This window comes from Tursiops truncatus, chromosome 1, assembly GCF_011762595.2.
Source record: "Tursiops truncatus isolate mTurTru1 chromosome 1, mTurTru1.mat.Y, whole genome shotgun sequence".
NCBI lineage: Eukaryota > Metazoa > Chordata > Mammalia > Artiodactyla > Delphinidae > Tursiops > Tursiops truncatus.
This window is the reverse complement of record NC_047034.1, coordinates 36464855-36488699: the sequence shown is the minus strand read 5'-3', so window position 1 is coordinate 36488699 and position 23845 is coordinate 36464855. Positions and strand designations below refer to the sequence as shown.

The following is a 23845-nucleotide window of genomic DNA, read 5'->3' as shown; positions in this document are numbered from 1 at the left end:
CGATGCCTAATGGAGAGCTTAACACAACATAAATGCTCTGTAAATACTGAAGGACCTCATGGCACCCAGGCACAGCCCATGGTCAGAATCCTCTGTGTTGTTCTGCTTTCAACTCAGCTGCCTCTCCGATAGTTGCCCCCAGATTCTCAGAACCGAGGTGGCTCCTTCTAGGCGTCCACACAGGGTGGCAGAGCTACAACCTTGATTCTCTTTCCCCAGGTTTACGCACCAAAGGGCTCCTCCCTCGGTCCAGCACCGGGGAACTCTTCTCTGAAGAGTGATGGGTTTGTACCTGATGGTAGTGACTCTCCAGGCTGATAGTAACTGCCAGGGCCACAGAGGCCTTCGGGGCCTCACCCTGGGTAGTCCAAGCCCTGTGGGTGTGCCCTGTCCTTCAACATCTTCAGGAAGGAGGATGGTTCCAGCAGGTCCCTTGGTGATTCATCCCCACAGCCGATGATAATCTGATATCACATCCCTTGCTGTGCGGGGCGCTGCACCCTGTGGGCTGACCAGTGTCCTTAAAGGGGAGGGAGTTGGGTGGGGGAGAGAACCACTCCGAACTCTGCACCCCTGCTGAGCTCTTTCCCACGTACGTCAACCTCACAGACTGAGGCCAAGGGAGGCACTGGAGATGAGGGGCCTTGGGGTCAGAGGAGACAAGAACACAGTACGAGTCACCTTTCATGAAGAGTGTTTCTTCAGTAAATGACTTAATCGAACAGTTATATTCATTAGAGGTGTAATTACAAGACATAAGATCAAGTGGAGAAGAATGCCAAGCGTGTGGGGGGAATCCAATGCGGAGCGGTCCCCTGGTCCTGGGGAGAAGGCGGCGGAGGCAGGTGGGAGAAGGGCATCCTCCATGGAGGCGCCTCACCGCCACATTCCTCTGCCTACGCAGCCACCCTCAGATCCCAGCACTCGGAGCAGAGGGGGTGGGGAGCCTCAGGCATAATTAAAGCACAATCATAATAAACAAACGCTAATTAAAGTGCCACTGAGTGTCCCATTAAACTCTGAGTCAGCCCTGACAAAGCCGCCTGACATGGTTGACACTCTCCAGGAGAAGCTCCCTTGCCTTCTCCAGCTTCCCGGGACAATGCCCATCCCCTCCCCATCCTCCCCCACCCACCAGGTCCTAGAGCAAGTGCCCGCCTTCGCCTGCTGCAGTGAAGTGGCCCCTGACCCCAGAAGTTTGAACTTGGTCTTTCAGGGCCTCCATAGACTCGGAGAGTATTAGAACCAATTTCTCCCTGGCTATAAAGCAGTCCCCAGGCTAACCTCCATCTCTCCTCCTCCTGAGTCAGTCTAATTCCTTCCACTAGTTCCTTTCGTAGTCCCTAGGCAGAGTTTGATTCTATTTCTTCATGGCCCCAGGGCCTGACACTTAAAAAGATTTCCCAAGACATGAGGTCACATTTACCAGTGGTTCTCATAAGAATCACCTGGAGAGGGGCTTCCCCGGTGGTGCAGTGGTTGAGAATCTGCCTGCCAATGCAGGGGACACGGGTTCGAGCCCTGGTCTGGGAGGATCCCACATGCCGCGGAGCAACTAGGCCCATGAGCCACAACTACTGAGCTTGTGCGCATCTGGAGCCTGTGCTCCGCAGCAAGAGAGGCCGCGATAGTGAGAGGCCCGCGCACCGCGATGAAGAGTGGCCCCCGCTTGCCGCAACTAGACAAAGCCCTCGCACAGAAACGAAGACCCAACACAGCAAAAATAAACTAATAAATTAACTAATAAACTCCTACCCCCAACATCTTCTTTAAAAAAAAAAAAAATCCCCTGGAGAGCTTGTTGGAACCATTTCTCAGGCCCCGCCCCATCCCAGAGGTTCTAACCCAGTGGACTCTGGATTTTTATGCCCCTTAAGCTCACAGGTAATGCCAAGGATGTTGGTTTGAGAGCTCGGGCCACCTTTTCATGGAGGACATTCTTTTGGCCAAGGAGTGACAGGCTGGAGAGCTTACAGACGTCATGTATTCCAGCTCTGTGGCCTTCTCCATCCTTCCCAAGTTAACCCAAAACTACCTTTCCAGGTTTATACCCATCACTCTTCACCCTCATGCAACGTTTTCTGAAGAAACTCTGCTTCCCTGTGTTTGCTTATGTAGTTCTTTCCACCTGGGACGCTTTTCATCTGTATAAATATTATTCACCCTTGAAGACCCAGACCCAGGCCACATCCCTTACAAAGCCTTCTTGGGACTCCCATCTAGAGCAGTGCTCTCCCATGATGACAAAGTGCCGTCCTCACAGCTACGCATGTAATTTTAACTTTTCCAAAAGCCATATTTTAAAGAGTAAGAAGAGACAGTGGAAATTAATAGTAGATCTTATTTAACTCAATATTTGCTAAATTTTTATCTTTTCAACATGTGTCAATAAAAAATTATTACGGTGCTATTTTACATTCTTGTTTTCCGTGCTGAGCCATCAACATCCGGTGTCCTTAGAGCACATCTCTAAGGACTAGAATTCGAACTAACCCCATTCCAGATGCTGGTGACCACATGGGCCCATACATTGGACGGACGGCGTAGACGTAGAAGTAGTATTTTCTTTGCTCTGAATTGCCTCAGCCCTCTTTCAATACCTCTCTTAGAACACACAACACTTTTCTTGTTTTTATTGCTAGTCTGTTTGCAACTTGAAGGTGATGGCTGTGTTTTAATGTTGCTGTTGATTTTATTCCCCTAAGGTGCCCAGCCCTGGTCTTTCTGTAGGACATGATCTATGAATATGGGTTGATGAATGAATACAGAAACACATGATTATAGGAAAGACAGAGCACCCACGGAAACACCTGACTTTGAGGGCCTCCCTCCAGTCCCTGTGACATTTCTTTCCTCTGGTTTGCATATGGCTATGAGGTCTTTGAGAAGAGAATAATTCAAATTTTAGGAACCACCCCCCTTATAAGTTTCCTGTTTCACTTTGCTCTTCAACTCAGTGTATTTAAAAAAAAATTCCCACCAGGAGGGCCCAGGAAACAGGAAAAATAGTTGTGCTGTTGGTTTCACGTTTGGAGAAGAACAGGCTTCTCACTATCTCTGCGGCACTTGGCGTCAAAGTGGGCTTTGTTGCTGGAGACACTGCTCCCATTCAGGGCCCCCTTCCCCAGCTGCTGAGAGCTGGGCTGTGTTTTGACAGACGGGCCGAATGCAATGCAGACAGTTGTTTTAATTTCCAGCCAGATGCAGACATCACTCACACGGAGCCCGAAACCCAGGAAAGGGAGGCCGGGCACTGGGCTGCGGCTCTCAGGCCTCCGAGGGCGGGTTGGAGGGGGCTGGCGGAAGCCCCCCAGGTGGCTAGGGTCACAGATATCCTGAAGGGCCGAGAGTCCCAGGCCCAGGAGAGGCATGCTGGGAGAGCGTCTGGCAGGCACCTGCCGGAAAGGTGCTTCTGGTAGGAATCACAGGACGTGAGTCAGGGGTCAATGGTTGCTCCTTAAAGTGGGGTGCTATCAGTGGCTAGTGGCGTGGCTGGATCTTTGAACTGTCCAAGTCATTCAGGACAGAAATGAACAGTCTCAGGAAGGAGTTAGGCAAACTGTGGGAAATAGAATCCCTATGTCAGAGTTAGAAGGACGAGGGCAGCCTTCCTCCGGGGGCAGAAATACCTTCCACAGCCTCCCAGACACATGTCACCTTGACTCTGCTTACATGTCCCACGGAAGGGAGTCCCTGCTGGAAGCCAGGTCTGTGCACTGGTGGACAACCTTGACTTTCTTCTGTCGAGCTTTCCTGGAACTTTTCACCCATGAGTCTTATTGCAGCCACACTGCCGCCCTTCAAACAGTGGCAGATAGCTTCCACGGCCACCCTGACATTCAACTTCTTTGACCTAAATAAACATACAGGTCTATCAGCTGTACCTCAGATGCCACACCTGGGTCCCACCCCATCGTGACCACCCTCTGGAAAGTTTCTCTGGTTGAACAACCCTCCTCTTAGAGCAGGTTGCAAAGACCTGAACTGGGAACTCAGGTCATCTCCATCCTGACACCATGTCCATTAATGCAGCCCATGATCGAATTAGCCCCTTTAGCTATGACATCACCCTGTCAGGTCATATTGGACATAGAGTCAATTCAACCCTCGGACCTATTCCGCATGAACTATTTCAAATCAGCTACTCCCCCAACCTCCATTTAGAATATCAATTTTTTCACTGAATTGCAAGATTTTATATTTATGCTTTCTGCATTTTGTATTTTTATTATTAAAGGGAAGTTAGGGATGCTTAAAGTTGATCACGTCACTCAGAGAAAAGCTTTGTAATTCAGAATGTTAAGTGTTTATGATGTGGGGAGAATGAGCGGGTGTGGGGGGCACCCAACAGAGAGAAGGAAGGTTCCTGGGGCTGGTACCCAAGACCTTTCGTTGTCTGGCCCCTGGTTCCATGCCACCAGCCTCATCTCTCAGCCGCCCATCCAGTATACACTCCACACTTGAGTTAGGCTGAACTTAGCCATGATTACATTTTTTTTTTTTTTTTTTTTTTTTTTTTTTTGCGGTACGTGGGCCTCTCACTGTTGTGGCCTCTCCCATTGCGGAGCACAGGCTCCGGACACGCAGGCTTAGCGGCCATGGCTCACGGGCCCAGCCGCTCCGCGGCATGTGGGATCTTCCCGGACCGGGGCACGAACACGTGTCCCCTGCATCGGCAGGCGGACTCTCCACCACTGCGCCACCAGGGAAGCCCCATGATTCCTTTTGTTCGTGATAATCTCTCAGCTAGGAATGCCCTTCCAGGCATCTGCATTGGGCCCACTGTTACCCTGATTCACCCTTACTCGGCTGGTCCCTTCCTCCAGACAGGTTGTGCTGGACGGCCCTCCTTTAAGGTGCCAAGGCCCCCAGAGCACACGCCTATTGCCTGCAATGGATGTCGAGCACAGTGTAGAGCAGGTCTCGGTTTGTAATTATCAACTCCTACTGGGCTGCGTGCTCTTCCGGGGGGCAGGATCTGGGTCCTGTTCGCTGCTGTTTCTCTATCACACAGCACCGGAGCCTCTCATAGTGACATCTGATAAACAGTTGCCGGGTGAGCAGTATTAGACTCCATCCCGAGCCTCTCAGGAGCACGCTGTGAAGGCAACTCCGTCAGATCCTTTGTCCCCCTGCTAGAGGCAGACCACTGTGCCGCTGGACCGCAGGTTGTGTTTCCACTTGGGTTCGCACATCCAGTAGGTGGGGTACCTCTCTGCCCTGACAAATGAGATTCCATTCCCAGCCCAGCAGCCTCCAGCCCCAGCCAGTAACAGATACCTAGGACATACCAAATGCAAGACTTCAATCTTCTGACCCTTTGCCTGGCCTTAATGTCACACCTGCTAAGCAGGTAAGGGTGAGTAATGACCAAACAGGCCTGGCCCGTGTCCCTGCAGGGCCCCACCTGGAAGCCAGGAGGAGGCCACATCCTCTGGGGGGCAGGGGCTTCATCTGTACATTCCCACTTTCCCCAGCAAGACAGGCAGCTCATCTCTGTTCCCATTTAGCCAGACTTTTCAAAGGATGGGAGATTTACTAGAGAAACTGAATGCAGGCATCAGAGAATGGGATAATTGGATCCAGGTGGTATGTTTGGTTGGCTGTAAAAAGACCATGCCATTAGATGAATATTATTTGATAGGAAAAGTTTCTCCTTCTCTCCCTTTTTAAATGTTTTCTGTGCAGGCAGGATGTCTCAGCCCAAGCCCAGCTGAAAGCTCTTCAGAGACGAGTTGGTGGCACTCAATAGCCTTTCAACAGAGTTAACCATTTTCAGCCTTTGCCAGGAGCAGGGCCAGCTCTCCGGAGGACTTTAGTGCAGGCAAAGAGAAACTGGAGGATTTGCTTCCACCTCCAGCAAAGGCAAGAAGCCTGGGGCCTCTTAGCTGTACCTGCCTCGTGCAGGGAAAACAGATGAGAACACTGAGGCCACCGATTCACACACACCCCCACTGTCGCCTCTTAGGGGTGGTGACAGTGCAAGTGTGGTTAGGTGTAGTTGAGTCTGAACGCACCTCTGCGAGGCGTCACTCCCCGATCTAACCTGCTCTCTTTTCCCTCTTGGCCAGATCACCAGGGTCCCTGTGGAATCCTGTGAACAGTACACGACTTGTGGGGAGTGCCTGAGCTCGGGGGACCCTCACTGTGGCTGGTGTGCCCTGCACAACATGTAAGTTTGGCACATTCTGGAAAAAAGCCTGGAATGCAGAAAACCAGGTACTTTCCTGGGAGTGTTGATGAGGGATGTGACATCAGTTCGTAGGGGGAGAGGAATTTCCCTCTTCTGAGCAGTCATTCTCATCGTGGTTGGAGTGCTGAGAACAGGAAGAGGAAAAGAGGCCACGGGTGGGCCTTCTTTCTAAGTGCAGTGCCTCTGCCTCTCTGTTTTTCATTTCACCTCCAAAATCTGATCCCCACCCCCTCCCCCCCTGGCCAGCTCTGAAGTCTGTACCTTTTCTACAGGGAAGGGTAGTGGTGTTGGAAGAGCTCACAAGGGAAGTTGTAGAATCTCTAGGTTTCCCAAGAGGCTCCTCAGTGTAGCCTGAACGAGGTGCCTCCTTCCTGGAGTTTGCACTAGAGTTGGGAAGCTTGGACTCCAGTTAGCTGCTGTGTGACCCAGGATGGTCCACTGCCAGCTGTGGGCCTCCATTTCCCCATCGCTAAACAGGGGTAATGCCTACCTCGCAGGTGAGCTGAGAGGATTAAATGAAATAATAAATGCTTTGGCAATAAGGAAGCTCAGGATAAGCTACACAAGTCAAAATAATTGTTATTGGACACAGAAGCCTTGGGAGGACCCTTCTGGCCTCATTAATTCCGGATTCCAAGAAGTCTGCATCTCACTCCAACTGGCCTCACATCCCTATTCAGATACACCCCCTGCCATTGAATACCAGCTCAATAGAAATGCAAAATCGCACTTAAACTTCCTGATTCGAAGTGCCCCAGAGGGAGAGAAGAGGGTGAAAACTCCAAAGGCAGGAGCTGGCTAGGAATTCTGTTCCCCAGTGGAGTTGGAAACTCCTTGGCTCCGTGCCAGCCGGCAAAGCATCCCCGTAAAATGTGCAGAGTTTAGGGTGGAGGCGGAGGCGGAGGGCCAGAGTTCAGGGTCCTGCACAATAGCTCTTGGCTTCCAGCCTCTGCAGCAGGTGTTGGGAGGGCTATGGAGGGAGGGAGGGAAGCGGGCACCTCACAGATGCAAACTCCGGACTGGATTGGAGCCCACAGATACCGAGTTCCCTGCTTAGATTTGGAGGTAAGGGCCTCCTCCAGAAGTCTTGCCAGAAGCGCTGTCACCAGAACCCGGACAGTGAGTCTCCATTTAGGCCAGACCAGTGGTAAAGAAACTGACGCTGCTCCCACTATGCCCCCAGGATGGCAAAGGTGGCTACAGTTGGGTTCCCTTCAGTGAGGCTGACCTGACAGCCAGAAGGCTCTCTCACCTCTAGGGGATTTCTTTCTCCACAGAATCTGGCAGCCACTCCCAGCTTCAGGCCTTGTCCTGGGCTACCTGCCCTCTCACTGTGCGGTGGTGGGTAGATCCGGCCATACTACCCACTCCCTGCTCTCCCTGCCAATCTAGCCTCAATGTCCAAGTCTCCCGGAGGCCCCAGACCACCCCGTCATCCTCCTGGGCCAGGTCAGCTGGGGCTCCTAGAATGACTGGACCACCTGAAGATAGTCTCAGATTTCCTCTGCTGTCTGAGCTCCTTCCCTGTCATCACCTGCCAGGGCACACCTCTCCTTCCAGCAGCTCTGTTTGCCAAGAGCACATGGGGAGCAAGTTTCCTCCTGGTTATACCCAGAGGTTTCTCTTCTTCTGGTCCCTCTCATCTTCACCAGCCCCTCCGGCCGTGTCCTCCCACCTGTCGCCATCCGCCTGCCTGGGTAACAGGAATGAGTGGATGGACGACCCCAGCTGCCAGGCCCACACACTGGCTTTTAATGGAGGCAGAGGCCTGAGAGAAATTGCTCAGGAGCCTCTGGGTCCGGGGGGGATTTGAAACCTTCCTGTGTCTTCTGTATGCCTTGCTCTTGCAAGTGTGTTATTGTCTCAGAGGCTATTTATCTCTGTTAGGGCTGTTGCCATATATAGTATGATAAAAAAAGAGCCATTTCAGTGAGTCAATGAGATAAAGGCTCCAGTCAAGAGCTCACTTTAGAGCTATCTTAAGGATTCACTTAAACCTCAATAATTCTTTTCTTTGACAGCATTCATATTTAGATCCATTATGTGCCTGGAAAGGAAGAGGGGGGAGGGACTTTGGGGGGAGCTCGGGTGGGAATCTCAGCCTGGCTGTGGTATCTTGTAGTGTCCCCACTGGCTCTTTGGTTGGAGATGCACCAGCCCTGGAGCATGTTCCCATGTGACTTAAGTGGCCACCAGACGCCCCTGTGTGCAGGCGTCACAGTGCCCACCTGCTGCTCTAGGCAGAGAAGCCAAGAACCAGAGATGAAGATGTGAGGAGAAGCGGCCACACGGGCCTTCTGACAGGGGCAACCCTGCCTGCGACTCCCTGTCTGTCTCTCTCTTTCCCACCGCAAACATTTATTGAAAATATACCATGGACAGGTAGAATAGCTCAATGCATAAAACATGGTCCCTGCCTTCAGAGAGCTATGAATCCAGCCACAAGATCACTTGCATGCTGTCCCACACAGCTAAGACCCTGTCCAGGTTTTTCAATATCCCTGGAGGAGAATAATAATATTCAGAATCATCATCATTAACATTGTTCTTAGAAGGGCTAAGAACAGGCCACTTTCTAAACACTAGCTCGTTTAATGCTTACAGCAAGCATATGAGGTAGTGTATTATCATGGGCCTCGGCATTCTACAGTTGAGGGAACTGAGGCGAGGGGAGATTAAGGAACTTGTCCAAGGGGCCACAGCTAGTAGGCTGTAGATCTGGGGTTAGAGCCCAGGCATCATGGCTCCAGAGTTCACATCTTTAGCCTCTTGCTTGCTACTTCTCACATCCCCAACCTTCCCTCCCTCACTCACCGAGTTTCCCGTAAAGGTGCCGTCCCTCTAGAGCTATTCTTTATGTCTAAACCGCATCTCTTGTGTTGGCGGTCAATCCCACTTCTCTTAGTCTGACTTTAACTGCAATAGAGACCATCTGGGAGTCACCAGGCCCTCTGGGATAAGTGAATGTTGTCATGAGAAGACGGACACAGGCCTCAGAGCAGCAAAGCCTTCTCACTTACCTTCAGGGGACCCTGGAGCCTCCAACAGATGGGTCTCAGAGGCCTGACCGCCTGTGGATCTGTGTCTGTGGCAGGTGCTCCCGCAGGGACAAGTGTCAGCGGGCCTGGGAACCTAATCGATTTGCTGCCAGCATCAGCCAGTGCATGAGCCTCGAGGTACATCCCAGCAGCATCTCCGTGTCTGAGCACAGCCGTCTGGTGAGTAAACTCATCCGGAAGGGTGGAGGCGTGGGGTGTGGGACCCGCACGAGTGTGGGTGTGTTCCTTTAACACTTGCGCAATGTAAATGGCTCACACTTTAAATGCTCCGAGGAAACTTGATCTTTGTAGGAAAACTATGGTAACTCTTATTGTAAAGGGCCTAGTCATTCGCCATGCCCCTTGCAGATTCATTACCTATTGATCTGTTTTGTAAATCTAGATTTTGCATTTAGTAACAAACAGCTACAACATAATGCAATCCAATGCCATTCTTTGGTATATGGTGTATTTCAATCGTCCACTTGATACAGTGTCTCACAGAAACCTGGAGTTGCCTTTGTGCTTGTATATGAGAGAGACACAGACAGACAGGCAGACACAGAGAGACCGAGACTTAATTCGCAGTATGTGCTTAGAATATTAAAGAGGATACAGTGGTCCTTAACCACCTGTCGAGTTGCAACCCCAAATACTTCGTGTCCTCAGGCCCTGCAGGATTATTTCATTCTGGAGGTTATATGAGCATTCACAAATGTTAATTAGTTAATGAACCTTCCAAGACTTGCGTTCATTCATCCCCACCGGGAGGTTTTGGCTCCCATGGAGCTGAGGGAACAAACAGCAGAGTTTGTACCTAAGTCTCTCAGCCCCATGGAAACGAAACTGGGGCAGAGATTCAGCAGCAAACAAATGTATAGAAAGGCTAGGTGATAGCCATTGTGACTAAGAAATCCCTGCCAGGTGGGATGACAAAGGGAGACCTCCCTCCGCTAGGACTCGCCACTTGCAGGCTGCAGGGTGTTGTCACCATGGACCCTCATGGGCACTCCCCACTGGGAGTCACATTTCTTACCTGTTGTTTCAAATACCACTTAGATACTATATTGTGGTCACTTAGTACAACCCCATTTCCAAGTACACTGAATTCAGAGCAGCGTTTTACCATTAAATGATTTCTCAATCAACAGATTCTTCTGACACTCTGTGATATTTTTACCATTCAAAGGAGAGTGTTCAAACTTGAAAGGCCTGCAAACCACTGACCTAGATCACTGGGTCCCTAAGAAACAGCAGGCATCATCTGAGCCATTAGTGTTCACTTCCTGCCTTCCTCTGATCCCCTAAACTCCTTGTGAGGCGACTGCCCTACTCTAGGGGAACTGTCAGGGGGCAGAGAGCCAGAGAGGAACAGAGAATAGAAACTCTAGGAAACCCACCACCTTGGCAAGCAGACCCTAAATGACAGCCAGGCTGAGGCGCCAGCTGTCTTTCGCCAACCCGGTAAACTCCTTATAAACCTGCAGACTGGTGATACGTGTTCTCCCATGATCCAGGGCTAAGGCTTATTCGTGAAGGGCTCAGCTCATGACTTGCTTTCAAGTTTGCATGATTTCATGTCAAAATGAGCTGGGTCTGAGATGGGTTTTGGGACCTTTCCCCCTAGCATCCCTCCCTTCCCCTCCCCCCAGTGCTTTCTGCTGCTGGACAAGACTGAAAAATTAACGGTATTAATAATAAAGACCATTGGCCCTGCACACCCCTCGCAGTGCTACTGTAATTATTCAGTGTCAAAGCTAGAAGATCACCTGGAAACAACATCCTCTTTATCGATGGGGTCAGTGGAGATGAGTGAGCAAGTGGGCAATGGCAGGGCCGGGCCTGGAGCCCAGGTCTCCTGAGCCCCAAGGGCTCTTCCTACAGCATTATCCCTCTGCTCCTCCCACAGCTCAGCCTGGTCGTGAGTGATGCTCCTGATCTGTCTGCGGGCATCTCCTGTGCCTTTGGGAACCTGACAGAGGTAGAGGGACAGGTATCTGGGAGCCAGGTCATCTGTATCTCACCAGGGCCCAAGGTTGTCCCTGTCATCCCTCTGGATCAAGGTAAGAAGTGTCTGCCATGAGAGTCATATGCTAGGGGCTGCCCTACCAGGGTGGCCAAGGGAAGAGGACCCAGGGAACAGGGTGGCAAGTACCAGCACAGACTGACTGCCAGTTGCCTGACTAGGTCTTCTTATGCCAGATACCAATAGGGCTTATAAACTTGTTTGAGTCTGAAAGCAAACTGTCATGCCCCAAAGCAAAATTCAGGAAGAGGGAAATCCCTTGCTCCCATTTGGGTTAAGCCTGCACAGTGCATAAAGATTTTTTCCAGACTTCCCTTCCCTTCGAGGAATGTCAGTGGTTTCAGCCAGTGGTTTTCAGTGGGTTCTCTCCATAGAACTGGAGGCTTTCAGAGCTTTTGACCTGATATTTCTTTTTTTTTTGAATTTTTGAATTTTATTTATTTTTTTATACAGCAGGTTCTTATTAGTCATCAATTTTATACACATCAGTATATGCATGTCAATCCCAATCTCCCAATTCAGCACACCACCACCACCACCCCTGCCACTTTCCCCCCGCTTGGTGTCCATACGTTTGTTCTCTACATCTGTGTCTCAATTTCTGCCCTGCAAACCGGTTCATCTGTACTGTTTTTCTAGGTTCCACATATATGCGTTAATACACGATATTTGTTTTTCTCTTTCTGACTTACTTCACTCTGTATGACAGTCTCTAGATCCATCCACATCTCTACAAATGACCCAATTTTGTTCTGATATTTCTCTTTTTTTAATTCTTATTCTGTATCGGTGACCTGATATTTCTGACAGTAACTGTACATATTTGACCAAACAGGGGACTCTGTGGGATCTGATCCATTACCTCCTCCCTAAGAGAGGGGCTGGGGGCGTCTGGGTCTCAGTGATGGGCTGGTCATCAGCAGGATGAAGGGGAGTCTCTTGGAAGAAGATTCAAGGACGTTCCATCTACCATCGGTGCCCCAGGGGAGCCCTGGAGTAGCTGAATGATTTACCCTCAGTCTCTCCACTGTGCCCCAGATTTGTAGCCCTCTCCTTTTTTTTTCCTTTTTCCAGACTGGTTTGGGCTAGAGCTGCAGCTGAGATCCAAGGAGACAGGAAAGATATTCGTCGGCACCGAGTTCAAGTTCTACAACTGCAGCGCCCACCAACTGTAAGCACGCCCCTCGCAGCACTAGTAATTGTTCAGTATCAAAGCCAGAGGATCACGCAGACCAACGTCCTTCTATAGAGATGAGGTCGGGAGAAATTAGTGAGCAAGCAGGTAACGGCAGGGCCAGGCCAGAAGGAGTCTTGCCCTGGGTCTGGATATGAGTGTGGGGTTTTTCTAAGTTCCCTTAGAAGAAGAATCATATTGTATTCACCTCACAGTCTCCCAGTTGGACCTGGCACATTGTCTGGAAGAGAGTAAGCTCTCCATAACGGTTACTTTTCAGTTATATTCCATTCATTCGGTTATATTAAACCGAATGGCTTCACTCTCCACAGCCTCTGATCTCATTCGGTCTCCCTTGCAACACACCCTACCCTCAACTCTCAAACTAAGAGTTAAAAGAGGGTTTGAAGTAAAAACAAAGGTCATGGCTCAGGACCCAGAAGAAAAGTTCTCCATTTTATACCAATTGGTGGTGAATTTGAACATGGAGACTGACAACCAGTGGAGCTTGGACACATCATCCATGACCACATGAAGAAGGGACTCAGAGATGGGGAAATAGCCTCACCCAGCACTCAAATAAAGGACTCAGGCTGGGAGAGGGAGAGGAAGCTTTAAACTATACCGTGGTCCAAACTGAGCCTTCAACTTTTCGAGGAGGAGGGGAAAACCAGACCCAACCACCAGCCCTCAGAGGGGCTTAAGTGCAGCCCAGCTGACCTCACCAGCCATCTCCAGCAGCAGAATGCCTACCAACTGAGTGCCCTTGGCTGTGAGATCCAACAGCTGCGCAGGAAGCTGGGAGCATTTCATAAGTAAAAAGCAGGACCAGGAGTGGAGGAGAGAGAGACCCATACTTAGTTTCTGCTGGTTCCTCTCTCGAAGTGAAACTGAGACTCCTTCCATACCATCTGGAAACTCATGCACCATTTAGATTTAGATTTAGAAAGAGGGAAACACGTCTCTATAATAGGGCCACATAAGGGCCATGTGACCCTGGTCAATCAACAAGGAGAGAGATCAGGCAACGGCTCCATGCCAGAAGGAGCAGTACCTGAGAATATTCTATGGACCCATCCTTCCCATTGCCCAGGGCAGGAACAACCTGAGAACTCCAGCAGTATCAAGTCTGAGGGTCTAGGCTGTGGGCACGATGGGCCCAGCAGTCCATGTGGGGAGAGGGTCTGTTTGCAGGTAAGCCCTAAAGGAATTTAGCCATCAAAATAGGCAAATGAGTCTCCTTAGTCTCCTCTTTTCTGGTCTTGATTTTTCATGATTAGAATCATCTTCTAGAGTTCTAGGGTCTCCACAGTAGCTAAGGGAAGAGACGTACCTGAGCCCCATTTGGCCAAATCAATAGATGTGCTGAGAAAGACAGAACAAGTGGTAAAAATGGCCTGGGAGGAAGCAAGGCAGGGCAGTATGTGGCTGAAGCTGAAATGAACAAAATTGCCCCTTACCCACTGCATTCCAATCCCATTTTGTTGGGAAATGCAAGCATCTTGGAAAGTGAACTTCCCACAACACAGCAGTGAAGGAATACATTGTTTGTGAGAGCATCCACATCTCCATGGCAACTCAGTGTGATGTCACCACTTTCAACCATATTGCCATGGCAATGGAGTTGCTGTCACAGGCAACAAGTGTTAGCAGAAAAACAAAGCAGGTATCCTTGACACTAAAGATTCCATTTTATTGCAAAACACTATCTTACCCTTCTTTACTCCTGGCATTCACAGTTAAAAATCGCAGAGTCAAGTTCAATTCTTTTCTTTTACTATGGTACACTGAGGCCCATAGGGTATAAGTGCTGCAACGAAGGTCACAAAATTAGCCAATGGAAGAACCTGTTCTAAAACCCTGATCTCATCATCCTTGGTCCATTTTCATGATTTACTTGCTGAATCATAAGATGTTAGCAAGAAGCAATCCATCTGGGCTAGGTTCAGGAACAAAATAACTAGGGGCATATCTAGAAGGGGATAAAAATATTTGGCATGGAGAAGAAGTGTAGATGGGCTAACGCACCCAATCCACTGTGGAGTATTAGCCAGTGACCCCTGGATCAAGCCCCATCCGCCCAAATGTCATCAGAGCTCCCACCAGGTGGCGCCAGATTGCAGACCTGGCCGTGTCCCTTCCAGGTTGGTCTAGTTGTGAGAGGCTAGACTAGAGGATCTGGCAAGAAGCAGGAAGAACAACCCTACCTGCAAAACCCGTTTGCCTGACAGTGGTCTGATCACACACAGAGAACCTAGATAATACAGACAGCCTCCAGGGGAAACCAGAGAGAAAGAAGTGCTCACTCACCCTGGGGAGAAAGGCAGAAGCCACACACATAGCCTGTTGCTATCTATGCCTGGCTACCTGGAGAGTGGGATAAAGGTATCATTTAATATGGTTTACTCCCCCAAAACTCAGAAACACAGGTGGTATGAACCAATCATTAACACTCCAATGTGATTTCAGAGCTTGAAATAACAGGTGATTTAAGCACTTAAAAATAATACATTTAGCATTGTTAATACTTTTCCAAATCACGTCCTATACATTATCTCATTTGACACGAAACACCCCATGGAGTGGACAGGAAAGTCTTAGTACAGACAGATGAAGAAATTCCGAGTCAGAAGGTAAAGTGCTTACTCAGGGTGACCTCAGTGGCAGTGGCAGAGGCAAAACTGCAACCAGGTCTGCCCAATTTCTATCCCTGCGCTCTTTGGGCGATTCTGTCTTTATTTATTTATTTTTAATTTATTTTTATACAGCAGGTTCTTGTTAGTTATCTGTTTTATACATATTAGTGTATATATGTCAACCCCAATCTCCCAATTCATCCCACCCCGGCGATTCTGTCTTATAAGTGGTGGTATGCTGCCAAATGTTTAACCACCAGAAATCAGGGGGAAAGCGTATTATATGGCATTTTCCAATTTCTGTGGCATAAATACTCCCTCCATGGCTAATTTCCAGCTGCTATCATGATGCCAACCGCTTGTAAAATTCCTGAAAATATGAATAATTGGCTGTCCTGAGCTGATACAGACCAGCTCTAGCACACCACTGGTTTCTAAGTTACATGATTCCCACTCGGAACACATTTTTCTCTCAATTTTCTGGTCCCGTGAACATCTTAGAGGGATAAGCCACCATTCTCAGGGCTGGGGATGCCCCACCAACCTACCCCTCCGAGAGTGAGACTAGGATAACAGACTTCCATCATGACACATGGGCTACCAGGCACCCTTACCTTCCCCGTCTGCTGCCTTCTCTTTGCCTCTTACTGTCTCTATCCTTGCAGGTGCCTGTCTTGTGTCAACAGCGCCTTCCGCTGCCATTGGTGCAAATACCGAAACCTCTGTACTCATGACCCCACCACCTGCTCCTTCCAGGAGGGCCGGATCAACATTTCAGAGGTAAGCATAGCTCACCCTGGCGCAACAGCAGCCCCAGTGAATCTGAGTGGTCCTCCTTTTTCAGATGGTCCGTCCAACGGCGTGGCCATCTCCTTGCCCTGGTCCATGTTGGTCTTCCTCCCAGAGATGTTAGAAAGCCCTGGTATAATAGAGCTAAAAAAAGTGGCAGCAAATACCCCAGAGAAGGAGAAGTGTACCGTATTTGCTAGACTCCTAAGACTGTGTGCTTTCAAAAGCTTGAGGGGACCTGAGGGTTGAGACTGAAAGTTTAGAGGAAATATATCCAACCGAACAGGCCCCATGGTCTAGAAGAGTGTAGTGAATGGCGTTTGTTCTCTGAGTCTAAGCCCTTTGCTTGGCTGCAGACATCGTCTAGTTCAATAGAGCATTCACTCTTAGCCACTCTTTCATGCCAACCTCCCTTCCTAGTCTAAAATTCAGTGATTCTTTGACTCTGGTGTATGACTGTGTGGGTGGCCTTGCAGAAGAGAGAGGCAGTCAGCTGGTGAAAAGAACCAGGCCTTGCTAAAAGTCCCATTTTCTTGTGTAGTCAAAGCGCCATCCCTAAGGCCAGACCCACTTTTGTCATCAACACAGTACAATATCAGATTTCTTCTCTTTCCAATGAATATCGCACCCAATGATATTTCCTTGAGGTTGACTTTCTTACAAATTCATAGCAGGCCTTAGGACAACGGAGCCTGCTGGGTCAGTGTCTAATGTTTTTCATGCCCCAGAGTGACCAGTAGGTGAGTTTGAACAACGATAGAGACCTTATGTATTCCCACAAATGCACATATGTATAAATATACATTCACCTCTCGTTCCACCTTTTAGAAAATCTGCAAATGTAAATAAGTGACAGTGTAGCATTTGCAAATACTGCTACGGCCTTTATATGTCTCCCTCTTGCACTAGGCTACAGGCTCCTTAAAGGCAAGGATTACATATTATCTTTAAATCCTCAGTGCCTTTTTCAGTGAAAGTCTGTAGCAGGCATGCATGAAAGCACAGAGGAACCAATGACCACTTTACCCAAATGCCATTAATAGGAAGTGTTCCTTGGAGCTACTTGTCTAAGATTTCAAGAAATAGAGTCTTTTCTGTCTCCTAATCTGGGTAGAAGTACTGGTTGCTTCCATGCATAAACACGAGAAGGTAAGCCTTGATATACATGTCAGCATGATGTACAATTTAAATACCTTATAATTTTATTTGTCAATTATACCTCAGTAAAGCTACATTTTTAAAAATTTTTAATTTAAGAAGAAAGTAGACCTTGAAAGGTTTCCCAGACACACACACACGCACACGCACACACACACACACACACGTGACCATGAATTCTTTTGAGCTCCTGAAACAATATGTGTTACATTCAGCCAGAAAAAATGGAGTTTGCCTGTCTTGAATGAGAGACACACAGATGGTGCCCACAGGCGGTATTTAAGGCAGACCCAACCACAGATGCCTCAGCAGGATGGAACCAGTTACCTAGTGCCCTGAAAACCTTTCAAGGAAGGCTTTTCCTCTGGCCAGTCTGTATGCTTTGATGTAGCTGACCAGGAAGTGCCAGCCTGGTCTTAGTGGACACCGGAAATTAACCCCAGCCCTGGGATTCTGCAAGAGGATGAGACTGCTTTCAGGCCAATCTTCTTACCCAGAGGAAAGGACCCATGCATGAGCCGAGGGTATGATGGGAGAGGGTATGGTGGGAGAGGACCCCCAGCTTGGGTGTCAATAGAAGATCGGCCTAGGGAGGCAAGGAGGCCAGGGCAGGACTGTGCAGAGATGAAGGGTGGGCAGTGAAAGGTCATGGTAAACAGTCTCAGAAACTGACCTTCTCAGTGGCCACTTCGAACCTCCGAAGTTTGTTAATAAAATAAATCGAGGAGGATCACAGAGTGCAGAGGGAGAGGGTGACGCGCAGGTCCAGACTAGGAGGAGCAGCTGCTTCACTTCCATCTGGCTGCCGGGCTCCCCTGGGCCAAGAGAAACCCGAAGCCAAGCCTGACAGGGCCCAACGGGCAGCTGGAGTGAGGGCAGGAGAGGTGTCAGACCGAGCGAGACCAGTAACTCTCCCCCGTGTGGAGGCCGAAGGGCTGAGGCCCAGAGGCTAATTGAAATCACGCCACCTCCCTCTCACCCTTTAGAAGTCACTGGAACACAGCTGCCTCTCAGCCACGGGTGACTCAAGAATTCCAGAGAACTGGGCCTGGGAGGAGCTGTTGCCATCCCAAGTCAGGATTAAATTAATACTGAAAGAGCCCTGCGGGGAAAACCAGAGGCTTCCCATCTCCTTTTTCATTTCCTCCCTTAATGTCTGTTCCTTGAGGTGAGAGAGATGCCTTTGTCTCCGTCACCTCCCCCTCGCCCTGCTGACGTGCACTAGCCAGCAGGGCCCCAGAGACTGGGTGTGGGCGAGGGTGCTCTGGGGCTCCTGAGTTTACTCAGGAAAGGAAATAGGGCGCAACTTCCGAGGAGGTTGCCAGGGCCACAGCCACTCCCGTGTCCTTTCTCAGCAAACAGCTCCCAGACCCCACTCTGTCCTGTCCAAAGCTCTGCTTTGGGGGGGAACCCCGTTCCTGAAAATGTGGGGAACAGCAAAAGTGCACATGGCCGGCTCGAGCGAGGTTCCCCTTACTCAGTTAAGAGTCCTGCCTAGGGCTTCCCTGGTGGCGCAGTGGTTGGGAGTCCGCCTGTCAATGCAGGGGACGCAGGTTCGCGCCCCGGTCCGGGAAGATCCCACATGCCGTGGAGCGGCTGGGCCTGTGAGCCATGGCCGCTGAGCCTGCGTGTCCGGAGCCTGTACTCCGCAACGGGAGAGGCCCGCACACCGCAAAAAAAAAAAAAAAAAAAAAAGAGTCCTGCCTATGTCCTCAGGTTCTTCTGGGGACTGGAAATCCCTTAGGTGCCTCTCTGGGGCTCCTAGAATATCTCTTTTCCACTTCCAGTAAGGGCCCCCCAACTTTGAATCAAAATTTTACATCTGTCTTCTTCCTAGAAGCAATGTATAACTGATTAGCTCCATTGATGTGTATAGTAACATTAATGTATCACACATTTGCATTTCTCTCACATGTGACAGGAGGGTGGGGGATGGGGGGACCAGTGGCATCAGCATCGCTTGGGAACTTGTTAGAAATTCAAATTCTCGGGCCTCATCCCAGATTAGGCTGAAGATTGAGAACCACTGACATATGGCATCTCAGTTGATTCTCACAACAGACCTTCAGTTTCACATAATTCATATTTGACAGATGTAGTAACCAAGATGCTAAAAATTGGGGGTTTTGCCCAAGGCTACAGAGAACTCAGGCATCCAAAAAGGCAGAGTACAGGAGGCTTTCTCCAGAAAATCAGAACTGGTCCGCTTGTCTATTTCCACGGTCGCAGCCACACTTGTGGGTCTAACCTCAACCTAGCCCTGCACCGTTGGTCATGAGGGACCCTCACAAATCCATCCCCACAGATGCAGAAATTGCCCATGGAATACAGGTCAGTAGTGCTACTTCCAGATACAAAGGCAACCAGGACATGAGATGAATCTGCCTACTTCTTTCCAGAGGGCTGATGGACCAATCCCACACTTAGTCCCGATAACCAAGAACCACTGTGCTAGAGTGAATGCAATTAAAAATAAAAGTATTAGTAGTTAACATTTTTTGAGTGCTTATTATATATACAACATTATACATGCACATTTTTATCTCATTTAATTTTAACTGCTCTATGAAGAGGATTCTATTATAGATGAATAAGTTGATACATTTAAACCATTTTCCTATGATCCTCACATAAATGCAGAAGTCATGATTCAATGTTCCCAAGCTGGTTCCAAGGATGTTGAAGTCCTCCGACCCTGTGTTCACGTACACATGCGAGAAGTATGCAGCAGTCATGTTAACATGGTTAACCCAGTTTATCACCACTTACAACAGACCTTCATGTCCCTCTTGCCTGCAGTCTAGGGTTGTCAGGTACCACAGGCCCCATTTGATAGATGAGGAAGCTGAATTTCAATTGAACCGTCTCTTGAGCTCTTTTAAGGTAACGAGCCAAACCTTTCCCCCACTGAGAGCACAGCAGATCTCTGATGGGGTCCCAGAAATCTGGGCCTCCCTGGACCGGATCAAGCTGTGACACGGTGTTTGCAAGTGGGTGTGTGCAGGAGTATGTATGGCTTTCAGCTTTAGAAGCTCATCTCCCTCCATGGCTAAACCAGGCCTTGTGAGATGTAGATACACATATCTTCTTTACGCCCTGTCCCAGAGGAAAGATAGAACCAAATAAATCCGATTAGCTTCCCAGGATGCTGGCTGCTCTGTCTCTTTGAAGTCCAGCTGGTGAAGATAATGTCATTTCCACATGGGAGAAGTCGTTTCTGAGGGCTGAAGGGTCCCCAGCGCTCAAAGCTGGAGAAGCACAGCTAAACAGGGTGGCTCATGCGGCCCAAAGGTCCGTACGCAGGGCTGCTGTGCCAGGGTCCTGCCCTCCCTCCGGTCGTGTCTCCTCCTCCGCAGCTCACCCCTCCCCTGGGATGTTCCCCAACAGGACATCTGCTCATCTCGATAGAAACTCAGATTGCTGCCAAGGAGGGCCATCCTGCCGCCAGTTAGCCTAGAGGCAGAAGGCAGAGTAAAATGACCTACCGAGGTCATTCAGGAGACTGGGCGGGTCTGCAGAAGCAATGGAGATTCTAACAGTGCTCACAACAGTCTTCACATGCTGCAGAAGAAGCCTACCATGATTATTTGTTCTCTTGTTCTTAGGACAGGAACTGTGTGCATGCATGGGTGTGTACTCACAGAAGCAAACAGCTTGGAAGTGGCCTTATTGTAGCTAATGAAACCCATCACCTTCCTAAAGCCCCAGAGGTATCGAAGTTCCAACAGCTTGGCAATGTTCAGGCTGCCGCCTCTCCTGCACCTGCCTTCAGCCCTCACCACTGCCATTCCACCTAAGACTCGCTGCTCCCTCAAGATATTCACCAAAACCATCTCACAACCCAAAGAGTCTGTATATCCCTGTATTTCCTAGGGAGAAGAGAGTGTACCTGGGCACCAGCCATGTCTTCCCTTTGCCCTAAAGAAGGGAAGGAAGGATGCTATTCCATCTGGCCTGAGAGAAACAGACAAAAAACAAGCAAAGCCTAAGGCATTCTTTTCTCCTGGGGCAATCTTGGAAGCCTGTTTAGGCGTTTGGAAAGCCCCTAGTCATCATCCTTCAATTTAGTCCCAAAAAGTCTGAAAGTCTGACCATGGGAGTTTTTTCTAAAATTGTAGAATCTCTTTAAAAAACTCATAAAAGTACTCATAAAGTCTCCTTATGATTCTCCAACTTCCAGGCTGGACCAGACAGCACAACCCAAAGGACGAGGGTGTTTGGGGAGTGTGTATTTGTGTGTTCGTGTATATACACATGCATATATATATTTTATGTCATAGTTAAAAGGATTCTGCAATCTTGTTTACTAACCTAAGACACTGTACTCCCAAAAGTACATCTTTAAGACTCCGCTCATGAAATTTGAATTTGTTCTCTGAACTCATTAGAGATGAAAAAACAACTGGTCACCCTTTACAATATATCAACTAGTTCTTTTTTTTTTAATTTTTAAAACTGCCTCAGTTTTAATTTCTAATACAGTAAACAAAAGTTCTTGAGGTCCTTAACAATTTTTTTCTTAATAGTTTTTTTAAACAAATTTGTTTATTTTATTTATTTATTTTTGGCTGCGTTGGGTCTTCGTTGCTGCGCGCAGGCTTTCTCTAGTTGCGGCGAGCGGGGGCTACTCTTCATTGCAGTGTGCGGGCTTCTCACTGCAGTGGCTTCTCTTGTTGCAGAGCATGGGCTCTAGGCGTGCGGGCTCAGTAGTTGTGGCTCTCAGGCTCTAGAGCACAAGCCCAGCAGCCGTGGCACACAGGTTTTGTTGCTCTGCGGCATGTGGCATCTTCCCGGACCAGGGCTCGAACCTGTGTCCCCTCCTTGGTGCATCTGTCCTCATCTGTCGGTGAACAGAAGCCACTGCGTGAGTACCACGTGCATACCCCAAAACACCACGCAACGCTGTCCTGGCTGCCCTCCGCGCCACCACCGCCGTCCCGCAGGCTCCTGCCAAAACTTTTCCCGTTAATCCCCAGATCCCTATCAACTAGTTCTGATTCTGAATATCTATTCTCTCCCTCTCTCTCTTACAGGTATACACACACACATGCACCTACACACACAGACACACCCTCATTATACCTCAGCCTTATTTCTAGTCTAAATTTAAATTCTAATTTTTTAGACTCAATGGGAGTTTTTTAGCCACTAACAGGAAATAGTATCTCCTTTTCAAAGGGAAGCCTGGGTTTCCCTAAAGTGGTGTTCATTTTTTTTTTTCCCTTGGCTATAAATATATGAAAGACTGTCAAGAGTGCCCGTGGGGATTGAAAGTAAAAGTGCAGTAAAGAGCAAGTTTATGAGTTGGCAGCTTGAGTGACTGATTTCTAAACAGGGACCCATCTGTTCTGGGGTTGCCTTATGCTCCTGTCTCCTGTGGAAAACTCGCCTGCTTGATATCCTCACATGCAGTCACTGAGGGATGGCACTGTGACCCGTGAGGTTCCGCCTGACCCTCCTAGATAGGTTTCTGTGGGAGTAGGTTTCTGTGGGAAATTTCTCCTGGACCCAGCTTTTCATCAATCCTCAGGATTCCTTAATAGATATAGATGTTCCAATTTAGTAATCCTGTGACTCCAGAAACAATGACCATTTCCAAGCCCAGCTTCGGGAATCAAACTCCTGCTCGAGTCTCTAGATGTTCAGAAGGCAGGACTTTACCTCATCTCTAAAAAATCTGGGAAGTTGGAGCCAAATAGAAAGTTTGAGATCGTTTTGTCTGTTGCTTTATTTTCTTATTTTCCATTTACCCTCCCACGAGCAACAACTACATGTCAGGAATTTGGATAAAGCCTGGGGATACGGAGGCAAATAAGACGCAGCCTAATCCTCAAGGCTCACAGACCAATAAGGAAGACAAGTCAATGAGAAACTGCAATTCTGAGGGCTAAATGCGATCGGGGAGAGTATCCGTAACCCATCCTGAGGGCCAGTGCAGGGAAAGGGTCAGGGATGGCTTTACAAAGAAGGAGCTGCAGCGTTGAGTTTGAAGGCTAATTAAGAGGTAATCAGGGCTTCCCTGGTAGCGCAGTGGTTGGGAGTCCACCTGCCGATGCAGGGGACGCGGGTTCGTGCCCCGATCCGGGAAGATCCCACATGCCGCGTAGCGGCTGGGCCCGTGAGCCATGGCCGCTGAGCCTGCGCGTCCGGAGCCTGTGCTCCGCAATGGGAGGGGCCCCAACAGTGAGAGGCCCGCGCAAAAGAAAAAAATAAAGAGGTAATCAGCTAAAGAGGGCTGAGTCAGGGGCCAGGAGGAAGATTCGGGGGGTGGAAGGGGAGTGTTTCTGGTGGAGAGAAAAGCATCTTCAAAGGATCAGAGGTTGATAAGTGAGAGAGATGGTCCCTCAGGACTAACCTTAAATTCCTCCGTGGTATGGCTGGACCACGATGCCCAAGAATCACAGGGTAAGAAGGAGGCAGGGGCCGAATCATGAAGGGAAGGGCTTGCTCCTGCGGCCCCTGCCTAAGCCCACACTGAGAGAGAAGCCCACGGCTAAGGCAGTCCATTGTTTCACCTTCCTGTGGCACCAAAGGCTTCTTACCAGCGATGCCTCTGGCATTGGGAGAGGGACCATTTATTGTTCCAGACTGTCCCACACCTTGAGGAAGTTCAGCATCCTGCCCCACACCCGGCAGTAAATGCCAGTAGCGCCCTCTGCAGGGTAGCAATGTACCAACACCCCCCCCCACACACACCTTCCCAAAGGCTCCCTCTGAGAACCGCCACCACCACGGAGGGGAAGGGCACAGGGAAAGGGGTGCCTTCAAGACGTTGCCCAGTTGATCCCCAGAGACGGGAAATGATTGCACATGGAGGAGGCTGTGTGTTCT

The 23845-nt window shown here is 49.3% G+C and overlaps 1 protein-coding gene across 3 annotated transcripts in view; it reads left to right on the top strand.

Moving 5' to 3' along the window:
* Positions 1 to 23845, top strand: part of PLXNA2 (plexin A2) — a 221460-nt gene that overhangs the window by 131491 nt on the left and 66124 nt on the right. For 2 of the 3 annotated variants that reach the window (XM_033852877.2, XM_073802776.1), the window contains exons 5-10: positions 6072 to 6172; positions 9288 to 9411; positions 11141 to 11294; positions 12332 to 12428; positions 15733 to 15847; positions 20620 to 20724. In XM_033852877.2, the coding sequence (XP_033708768.1) occupies positions 6072 to 6172; positions 9288 to 9411; positions 11141 to 11294; positions 12332 to 12428; positions 15733 to 15847; positions 20620 to 20724 (696 nt within the window). The remainder of the gene's footprint in view (positions 1 to 6071; positions 6173 to 9287; positions 9412 to 11140; positions 11295 to 12331; positions 12429 to 15732; positions 15848 to 20619; positions 20725 to 23845) is intronic. The other variant, XM_033852874.2, reaches the window with a different exon arrangement.